At 46.6% G+C, this 11213-nt stretch overlaps 1 protein-coding gene across 1 annotated transcript; it reads left to right on the forward strand.

Moving 5' to 3' along the window:
* Window positions 1–3487: 3487 nt before the first annotated feature.
* On the forward strand, window positions 3488–6984 carry T265_14529 (hypothetical protein; the record flags this gene model as incomplete). The annotated part of the gene is made up of 3 exons (XM_009174071.1): window positions 3488–3545; window positions 6451–6559; window positions 6873–6984. Coding segments are annotated over 3 exons (276 nt in total), but the record flags the coding sequence as incomplete, so codon positions are not given.
* Between the last annotated feature and the right edge of the window lie 4229 nt (window positions 6985–11213).

Genomic DNA, 11213 nt, shown 5'->3' on the forward strand with positions numbered 1-11213 from the left:
GGGCTGGGATACTGCCAGGTTGCCCAAGCCTAGACAGGGGAAGTCGGGTTCGAACCATGGACGTTCCGGTCAGTAAATTCGCGCTCCACCCACTTGAGCCATCTTGCCCCTAAATCAAGGTATAACCGCGGATGTCGTCTATCAATTGTGTCTTTTTATCCATCGAATGACTTTGAAAGAACGTCAGAGTAACGTGACAGTGTAGAACAATATCGTACTCCTCCGTGAGCTCAGCGAAAGTTTTCTTTCTAAACCGTACTGTACAAGTTAGCTAAATTCTTACCTGTGCCAGCATCTATCTGGTTAACAACAGAAACACATGTTACAGGTGGGGTCTAAAGAAACCAGTTAATTAGTGTGCGTTCAGTTACCAAAACCAGCATGTTTACCAGCGCTCATTACACGTTGTGACTGCGTGTAGATCGATCAATCGGTGCGTGCGTTTGTGTGCGCAGTCTGCACACACACACACACACACACGTGTCGGAAACGGCATCACGCAGTATCCAGAGGCAGGTAGGCAGGCAGGCAGACAGGCACGCGCAGTTAGCATGGGTGACGTCGTACCTGAGATAGTTCAGCAGTGCCTTCCGGGTTTTGTCACAAACACACAGAGAGAGACGGAACAACAAACATGAAAACGCCTGTGCTCTTGACGTCTCGCGCACGGTACCTTGCAACTAGGCACTGTTCGGAGACAATGAAAGCATTTAGAGGTTCCTTTAAGGAATGAAAGTGTGTGAGGAACCAGCGGCTTGTCTTTTATGAAGGTTGGTTGAGCCAACACTGCTTTAGTTGTCAGAAAGTCTTTTGAGATTTCGCAGAAGGCCGCACGTTCCAGGCGTATTCACCCCCGCTCCATTTTTCATTACATTCTTTGTGAACACGTGTGGACTTTTTTGGGATATCAGAAAACGGCTCAGCGACCCTCACCAGTGACGGTTACCTTGTTTACTCAACCTGTCACAACCACTCAGGGTGACGTCATCGGTAGTTAGATGGATTCCGGTTGGTAGTTTTGTACCCGTTGATTAGTATTGGGTATGTAATTATTTACAGTCTTGGCAGCGGTGAATCCTGAACGCATGACTGATCGTTTAGATGGTTGATTGTAGTGGGTGGCTCAATGCAGCGAGATCCGATTGGACGACATCCGGGTTATCTACTCTGGATTGATTCAGTTCACCTAAATTCTACCCCGTGACCTTTGTTCCGATGGTTCCCCGGTGCCGATTGAGCTGAGCGTTTGTTCGGGGGGAGCGCATATAACAGTTGATTGAGTAAGTCGTGCGGTACCGTGATCCGAGATTCAATTGTTTGTTTCGTACCTGCATTAGCCAAGATCCTTAAATTACCCAAACTAACTCGGGGACTTCCTTCGTTTTCATGTACGGACCTCCAACAGTATCTTATTGTCAGTTTATGTTCTTCCATTCATTTGGAAAGTTTGTTTCCGGCTTGGCTACCTCATTAGCCGCGGCATGTAGTGCAGTTTTCAGATTGGCAACGTTAGTCTGGTTGACTACCTGGGCCTTGTTCTTCGGTCGCGTAACCGGGTTCCTCTGTCCTCTAGTTCGTGGTCTACCTACCACCATGTAGTTATACTCCTCTGGCTATTATTCACGGTTAAATACGAGAGAACTAGTCCTTCGTTCGCCGGCTTGCGTTACGTTTGTTACTGCTGTCGAGTTGTCCTCTTTCTTCGTGCCTCTTCTTTTTCTCGTGAAGTTTCTCATTTGTTTATAGTTTCTTAGCACCAGCCGTAAGTGTCTCTCTTTGGTTTTTCTCAATTCACCCATGCTGTCAAGCCCGTTCTGTCTTCGAATAGGCTTTGGATGCGACCATTTATCGGCAGTGACTGCAACGTACGAGAGTCGTAAAATTAACCAATTGCCTGTCTTGTGTGACGCGTGACAATGTGAAATTCAAACGTAAATCAATACATTTCAGTGGAAGACAGTGCGCAGTAACTTCTGTCTAGTTAACTGAGCTAAGCAGTACGATATATGGATTTATTGAACAGTAGGCGAGTGCCTACACTATTGCCCGTTTGGCTTCAAATTGGACGTCTGCCTCAATCGTCGTGGATGAACGGTAGTGCAAGCTCAGTGGTTAGGGCGCGTACTTGCCGGGATCTCAGCTGCCACTGTCTAGGCTTGAGCATCAGCTATGAATCTAAAGGGTGCTCTTAATTGTCCCGAATTCCTGAACCGATGTGGAATACCGCATCAGACTTGGTCCGACCTATAGCTTGTGGTAACAGTTCTCTGTACGTCTGAAAGGCGACTTATTCTGTTAGAGTTTGAAACGGATTAGAATAACCTTATTCATAACCTGGAAGGTACCAGGCGGGAATTTGGAAGGTGGGTCACAGGGAGATTGATATCCTCATTAAAACAATTCAGGCGAAAAACCGTTATTAGCTGGTTTGTATGACGTTTCCTGTCAATTTAATTCCAGCATCACACGCCTAAAGCCATCACACCCCGGATTAACTGTGTGCTACAGCGTCCTCGAAGTAACCAGTGTGAAAATTGACAAAGCCACCCCTTTCGACCGGGTGCTTGGTCATGCTGCAGAGGATATCATTAGAAGGGAATTCGTAGAAATGCAAGGAGGAGATAAATAGACAGACATCACCGTAGCATCCCACTCACTCGCTCAAACATTTTCTTGTTAAATCTCGGTATTCGTTCCTCTTTCTCTAGTTGCCTGAGTATGTTAATGCTCTACTAGAACCCGAAAACTAGTTGTATGAACGAGAAAACGGAGAGCACTAACAATGTCTGCTTGTTGAGTAAGTTATTACAACAGGTATATATGCAAACAAGGGACTTATCGTTTTGCCGGTACAGTTTGATAAATCCTGTTGTAAATCCGGATGCAGGTTTGTGTCTCCTTCGCTGTCGTAACAGCCACTCGTAGCCCTGGATATCCGTGAGTGAAACGACGTTAGTCCCAAGCGGCTCTGCTCCGAGCTGGGTGACGTGCGAAGCTCCGTTGAGTTGTGTCATGTTGCTGTGCTGGCATCCTGTCTGTAGGACGTTTGCATGTGTGTGGGTATCAGCACATGACTTGTTGCTACCGTATCAGACGGTAGACAGTCGATATCGGATGAGTCATCCTTGTGTATCGTGGTTTGTACGTGTAGGGAAAAAACGAGGACTTGGGATCCAGGGTTTGACTGTGAGCTGTGTAGTAAAGTTAGTAACGATTGTTTGGCGTGATTTGTGAGTGCAAGGAAAAAAGATAGATCTCGGTGACCTGTACAATCATGTATGTGGCGAAAGTGTAGCTACAAGTACCGCACATCGATCCGTCTCCTGAGTCCCGTTTCATTCGGCCGACAATAACCGGAGTCAGCCATGACTGTTTCAGAGTTACACACAAATACGTAAACCCACACTGTATGTCACCAATCTTTCCTGAATTTCGGCGACCTGTAAACAAAGTGTCATTCATATGTTTGTAATGTACTACTCACAAGGTTGCTGAAAATCTGTCGACAGCCAACGACCAGTTTCGCCCTTTTTGGGGCTCATCAGGTAGGCGCCCTGATGGATTTTCAGCAACCTTATAAGTAGTAAATTACAAAGATATACAGTCGCCATATCTCGGATATCATAGCGACTGAAACATGAGGCGGCCTAGTGCAGCACATTCAGTTGCCTGAGAACATCACAAACGAGAGATTCAGCTGGGTTCCAAGTGGATCTCTCGAAAAACCAAACTAGGCTGCAAATGAGTGTATATCGCGAAAGTGCCATTCACTTTGACAAGCTGATTACGAATGTTGAGTCATCACCGGTTTTGTCGTTTTCTAACTGCGTGAAATCGGTCTGTCGGGAAGATGAGGTCACCAACGTGTCATTGGATGTTGACGTATCACCGGATACCTTTCGTTCAAATTTGAATTACGGTGGACGAAAGTTCACAGTGCGCTCGAAATATTTATCTGTTCTATGCTAGCATCGATACATGGAGGTTTGTGAACGATGGGAAACTAGTAATTGTTTAGCTGTAACACTGTTTCGTTACCTAGCTGCAGTGTCACCAGAAGGAGGGCTGTGCTACTGTCATGTCGCCCAAATTTAAACAGGAACAATAGAGATGCCGGGGTTGGTTTCGAATCCCGAACCTTCCGGTCTGTGAGTTCACGACTTACTGCCGCTCAGCCATCTCGAACCCAAGTTTATGAATCCAGTGGCTGAGACTGACTGTGTGAGGTTGATGACGGCCACTCACAGACAAACAGACCACTAATGCATAATTGGGTGGGCTATAGGACATAAAATTATTTGGATATTTTTGTTCTTCCTCATGTGGAATCCACCGTTCCCTGGTTCGAGCTTCACCGCCGCATATGCTGATGAGTTCTGCTAAGTGGGAAACTGCGAGACGATCGCGGTTAGGTAGAGGTAGATTGAAGGTCTTGGTTTATAACGTTTCGCCGCTGTTTCAAAGAAACTTTGAGCAAAAGCGGTCCCGAGAAAGACGATGACAAGGTGTCTACATAGGTTACTTAGCTACCTGACCAATAGAGGTCTGGTCAGTCCCTGATGGTATCTGACAGAGTTTCATCTCGCCCCGTTTGCGACAATACGAACAGACCCCGTTTCACTCCTCTGCCGTCGACAGCCAATCTCTCAACAAAAGTGTAATGTGTAAATCAACTCCCAGTTAACCACGTGACCTAAACTGCATACTGTTTGATATAGGCAGAGTTCTAATGACTTGTCTGAATGGAACTTGTTCAGTAGGTTTGCGGTAGTGTGTAACCTTCATTTCCGTTTCCATTGGAACCGATTACTTATCAGTATGGTATGAAACAGCTTCCAGACGAGTCTGTGAGTCACTTTTCTCCGAAACGGTGTGAAGAATGATCGCCTGTTCCATGCTTCATATTGACCGTTCGATTTTGGTAGGTACACGTCAACTGTTTGCAAGTTTGCCTCATTCGTGCCGTTGTCGATCGATTAGTAACACCAGTACACTTGCGGTGCATGTTCGGAAAGGCCAGCGAGGAAAGATGGTTTTTGGGTCCACAAGAACGGGTCCACATCCCCTGTAAGATTCCTGGACTTAATACTGCTCAGCACCGAACTAATGCCGACTGATTCATTCGACATCAGTCGTTTTCGTTGTTTGGATTAATGTAGCTACTTTCATACTGAAATAACTTGCAATTAGTGGGGATATGTGCCTTCGGCACGCAATTAACTATACCCTCATAATTATCTTGAGTTTTCATGAACTCTTATCGTAATTGTCGGATCTGCGGATCACAATTTGCGCACAGTCTGACCGAAAGTTTGAGACCTGCGTTCCTGAATCGCACGATTTGAGTTGCCGGTAGTAATCCGTACACGATATCACGATCGGGTTACATTCGTTCCCTAAACCGCTTCACCGTGCCTCGTAACTCATGATCACAGCTCAAGCGGGTTCAGGAAAGTGTGCACTATCTTGCTGCAAATGTACACTTTTGCCCGATCGTTCAAAAACGTGGTTGACGATCATGTGAACTTCAAGGCCTTTTAGTCAACACCCCTATGTGTAAATGCCTTCGTTTTTACCCGAACTCACTGGCCGGGATGAGTCGTTTCACTATCCGTTCGCGTGATATCGGCATGAAACTCGGCCATACCGGAGAAACGTTCTCTGCTTTTATGATGCTTTGTACCGTACATAAACAAGTAGCTAATCGGGGGACACATTTTTGTGAACATGTGTGGAGTAGATAAGTACTTACTGGTCTGACCGTCCCACGGAAACTGTCCCCGTGCACTCTCCAACCACTAATAAACTGATTTTCGATCGATTCGGTGTGAAGAGAGTGTATCATACTGGCATGAAACTCGGACAAAACGGAGAAAAGATATCCGTTCGTACAATAACCACTGCACTCTGATCGTCTACGTAAACTGGACTCATGCACTCTACACCCACTAGTGAACCTAATTTCGATCAATTTGACGAGAAGAGTGCGTTGAAAGTGGGGACGAGGATATAAATCCCTAGATTTCTCTGCGAGTCGGAGAGCGCGTAAGCAAACAGATTTTGCATAAAGATGGTTATTTTTCTTTTGTGTCCCCGAGTGATGACCTACACGGCGGTCACTGTGGTATTCTAGTCCGTAGCATTTGGCACAGGTGATAACGGCCGATTAGCCACATTTCTAATCGTTTAGCTCCAAAAGCCTTTTTGATGTCAACCGAATGCGGCACAAGGTCTGGGATACTGACAGGTTGTCGAGGTCTAGACTAGAGCAGTCGAGATGTTGGGGTTGGGTTAGAACCACACCACTTCTGGTCAGCAAGTCTCGAGAACGTTAGCTCCATTAGATATGACCAGCAACTTGTATCCGTGCTCATGGGCTGGAGGAAATATATGATATTTCGTGTCAGTGTATCCGTGGCTCAACCATTTTTTATGTCTTTTTTCCTGAAGCTCAAAGACTGCGTTGATGAAATCAGTTTGCATGGCAAAACGTTTTCTCCAGTCCCATTGATAGACGAGCAGGTGTGGAAGAGAATGTCCACTTTGTGGGGTATTTGTGGTGATTTGTTTGCCTTTGGAACACAGCTGTTGAATAATGCTAATGGAATTCGGTGGGTAAACTTTTTCAGCCAATTTCCAAATTGGCTGAGTATCTAACCATCACCTCAGATCAATGATCCGTGCAGTTGATTACCTTTTCAAAACTAACAGTGCGGCTCCATAGAGACTTCAAGAAATGCCGGCACAGTTTTGGATTGGATTCCCTATTTGTTACATAAATGGTAGGCAACAATCCCCTTATTTCGAGCACGGTTTATCTTCGATCCTAGTGTGGTTAACCTATCTTGAATGAGGTCGAGTCGACCTTTAAGGCGGTCGACCGACCTCTTTTCGCACAACTACCCGAAGGGTGGAAACGATTCCGGAGAGTTCAAACAATGACTTGGCGATGAAGCATGAAAGCCGTAACCAGAAACTCAGCTGAGTGGGTCACTGCCGTCTCCGTAGATGGGGACCCCGATACAGGACACGCCAATGGTTAGAGATATTGTCAGACATGGCCCAGTGACGTCATCAACAGCGCTCATGTATCCGAGCTGTTACCTGCAAAGCAAAGGTCTCCTCTTTATAATGCACTACTCATAAGGTTGCTGAAAATCCGTCGACAGCCCACGACCAGTTTCGCCCTTTTTGGGGCTCGTCAGGTAGGCGTAGTCCCCGGGTTTCCGTCAACCTTATGTTCTACTTGAAACCAAATTGCACGAAATTAGCGAAGACACATTCATTTGCAAACTAATTTGTTTTTTCGAGAGACTCACCTGGAACCCAGCTAAATCTCTCGTTTATGATGTTCTCAGGCATATCGTCGCGACTGAAACATGAGGCGGCCTGGTGCAGCACATTCAGTTGCCTGAAAACATCACAAACGAGAGATACAGCTGGGTTCCTGATGTGTCTCTCGAAAAACCAAATTAGGTTGCAAATGAGTTTATATTCCCTCATCTCTTTGATGAATTGGCCGTTGATACCACTGTATTTATGTAGTACTGGTATCAGCTACCACGAGCAATGCGTAGCTGTCTACCCCACCTGCCCAAGAAACTGTGCCAGCTATAACCACGGCCAGGCAAGTGCGCGCTTTTTTCTAAGTTGATGATGGTGACGATGAATTCGAAATGTCGAAGAGTGCAGGTTAACTAGGGGATTTTTCACGATGCCCCATCGAGCCTCGTACACATCACAACTGTCTCATACCACTTGAAACAAGCCAGTCCTATTTCACGCCCAAATGTGAGTGCACACGGTACAGTCTGAGTTCGTAGGTCAGGTAAATTCCTGTGTAAACGTGTCAATCCTTTTCTATCTTGTAACCTGCTTGTCGGTGAATCCTTAATGAGGTAATTAGGAAGCGCGTTTTCGGTTGTGCAACGGGTACTTCCATTGAAGAATGTGTCCAGCGTTAGAAGCTGCGTTGGCTGGGGCATGTGTTGCGTATACCGAACCATCATTTGCCGAAGAGAGTGCTGTTTTCTATGCCCATTTCAGAGTGGCGTAAGCAGAGAGGTGGCCAACCGTTTACTTGGCAGAGGGGTATGAAGGTGCTATCGGTGCTACTCGCCTTCCAGGATGGGGGACGCGTGATTCCCACTGCGCCTGGTTGGAGACACTACAAGATATGGCTGACAACCGATGTCAGTGGCGTCCTTGTTGTCAGTTTCTATCCTTTTGTATCTTGTAATCTGCGCAGAATGCCGTTCGCAAAGGGATACGCTTAGATAATTTAATACTGGTATGCGTAGCAAAGTTGACTGGAAGTTCCTATAAAGCCTTGTTCGTTTATCTCACTAACACCTACCTACGGCCTTGTCATACTAAGAGACTGGACCTTACCGTGGTGTGGCAGTTTGTGTACCTCAGCGATCCATTGAGCTATACTGGAGAGTGTCCCGCGACACTCACAGAGCCTCTCACACCAGGTTGGTCAATGGTTAGAGGTCTGACGAACACAGTCTCCTGGCCCTCCAGGTTGGGGGTTGGAACATGTGGTGACTTGTTCCGTAGAAATGGTAATGCATTTGCATTTTCCGCCAAACACCGCTGCCCAGCGGTTAGGCTTTTGAGCCAAAGGCTTTGGTTGAGGACCCTAATCGTCCTCCTGTCTAGGGGTGGGCGCCCTGGCAGTATCCCAGCCCTCGTACAACCATACGGAACAAGGTGTACTTTCAACGTACGAGCACCGAAGCACACCAAAGCATATCCATCATATGCTTCGAACGATCGCGATAACCGTGTTCTTTCTCTCCGTACCCCTTAAATGCACTTTACTATTCAACATCAGCTTGAAAGCCTTTGCGTCTGACTTTGTTTGCAAATCTTCGAACCGAACTGATGCCAACTCGGATCTGTATCGAGTATTGTTCGGCATCCGAAAGTAGGCTGCATTTTCCGAGACCCAACACTGGACGATGCATCTTCCCGCCTCTGAGGGTATACGTTCTAGATGGTAGCGTAGTCTGCTAATCTAGTCTGCTTTTGGTTAGCTGTGAGACTTGGCCTATCCCAGCAGCGGAACTGAGATGTCTTCAGGTGTTCGATAATCGTTGTCTCAGAACTATAGCTCGTGTGAGTTGGTGTCGATGAGTCCTTAATGAGGCAATTGGGAAGCGCGTTTTCGGTTGTGCAATTGAAGAATGTGTCCAGTGCCAGAAGCTGCGTTGGCTGGGACATGTGTTGCGTATAACGAACCATCGTTTGCCGAAGAGTGCTGTTTTCCGTACCCAATTCAGAGTGGCGGAAGCACAAAGGTGGTCACACTGACCTGGCAGAGGAGTATGAAGGAGATCACGAAACGCTTGTGCTGTCGGTGCTTCTTGCCTTCCAGAATGGGGACGGCGTGATCCCCACTGCGCCTGGTTGGAGACACTACGAGATATGGCTGCCAACCGATGTCAGTGGCGTTCTTGTTGTCAGTTTCTATCCAGATTGCGTGAGTGAATGTCTGGAGGTGTAGGCAAGCTAACACCAAGTCCCTTCCCCGTTCACCTTTATTCTTTCCTTCACAGTAAGGCTTCCAAATAAATCATGGTGGTACGGCAGTGAAGTATCGGCGTTGAGCACTGGTGTCATGCTGTCGATGATGATGATGATCATGGTTAGCCGGCACATGATACGGTTCCTAACCGCAGAACTCGCTCCGGTATCACGATGCTGGATTGTGACCCTCGAACAAATTCCAAAATGTCAAATCGGCAGGAACACTCATCACAGGCCAACTGGAAGGCAAAACTTTAATGATCGTGAATTTAGCTTGCGGCGATTGCCGTAGTCCTCACACGCCAGCCCCACGAGTCTGTCCTGCGTACTGGTGTAGTTGTTCGCGTTGTTGACTGTCGAAAGTAATCGGTATGGTGAAACCAAACAAGTTTGTCAGCTCTGTCTGGAGATGCTAAACTCTTAGCTCATCCACTTAGCACCACGAGAGGACGGTTCACTCCGCCGACTTCCGTCATAAGGAACGGATTCAGTTGAATTAGGATTCAACTGAATGTCGCGTTAACACCGACCTAATTGCAAATAAGCGTAGTTCGCCATGAGCGCCGACTCGGGTGTTCCTTGGTGGATGAGTCCGAAAGTGATGATGAGTCCCGAAAATGGCGGATGGTTGATTTTGATCCGCTGGTGACCGGCGAATACGATCTGACGTATTCGAAATGATAAAATATCCAACTAAAACGATCAAGGCTCATCGGTTTAGATCAACAGGATTTTTACAGATTCGAACTCAGATCACACGGTTGCCTCGAAGACAAGGAACACGACTACCGTGTTATTGGTTTTGTTTCGCGTTACAGTGTCTGTGTGTGGTGTCGTCCTTTTATTCGGAAAACCAGCATGACTAGAAAGCAGACATTGACCTGGTTCGAAACGATCGATAGCAGCGTTTGCTAACTCGCCTCAGTGCGCAACGAGAACTGCTATTCGAAAGTACACACTGTCTGGCTTGACAACCTCTAACCAGACCTTCAGTGATGTGGTCACAGAAATATAGTAGCCTACATTCCCGAACGAACATCAATCTGCCTCTGTGTAGTTATCAACGTTTGACGAATAGTGTTGCTAGTAAGTGCATGTCTTATTTTGTCTCGTGCGTTGTCAAACTATCGATCGGCTTCAATCGATTGCCCGGGCGGGCCCCGTGTATCATTAGCATTCACTCCAAAACATGCGGGGGGTGAGATTCCATTGTCTCGTTTTAACCTGTTTTTTTTTCGAAGGACATTTGCTACCTGATTTGTCAAAGAAATCGGCATTTATCAGATTCAACTGAATCAAGATTGAGTGGCTCACTGAGAGGAGATGCACGTAACGTTCGACAACAGTCACACAAACATCTTCGTTTTTTCTCTTCTCAATAACATGGCCAAGGTGTTAACAACCTCGTTAGGATCAGTGCCTGATTGAGATCCAAGAGACACTACATCAACGTAAATGTAGACAACAGGCATTTATAGCTGGCATAGAAATGCTTGCCCGCGCCCATTCGAAGCATTTAGACCAGTCGATTATTGATTTTTAGATAAGGTCGATACTGCTTTCGCATCGCAGCTGATATTATCTGCTGCTGGACTCTGTTAGCCGTCTACACCGATTAACAGTATTGAATGTTGTCATACCGTGACAGCCCCCTGGCTCAAACACTATTTCGTTATTCA

Source organism: Opisthorchis viverrini (genome assembly GCF_000715545.1).
Source record: "Opisthorchis viverrini unplaced genomic scaffold opera_v5_209, whole genome shotgun sequence".
NCBI classification, from domain to species: domain Eukaryota; kingdom Metazoa; phylum Platyhelminthes; class Trematoda; order Opisthorchiida; family Opisthorchiidae; genus Opisthorchis; species Opisthorchis viverrini.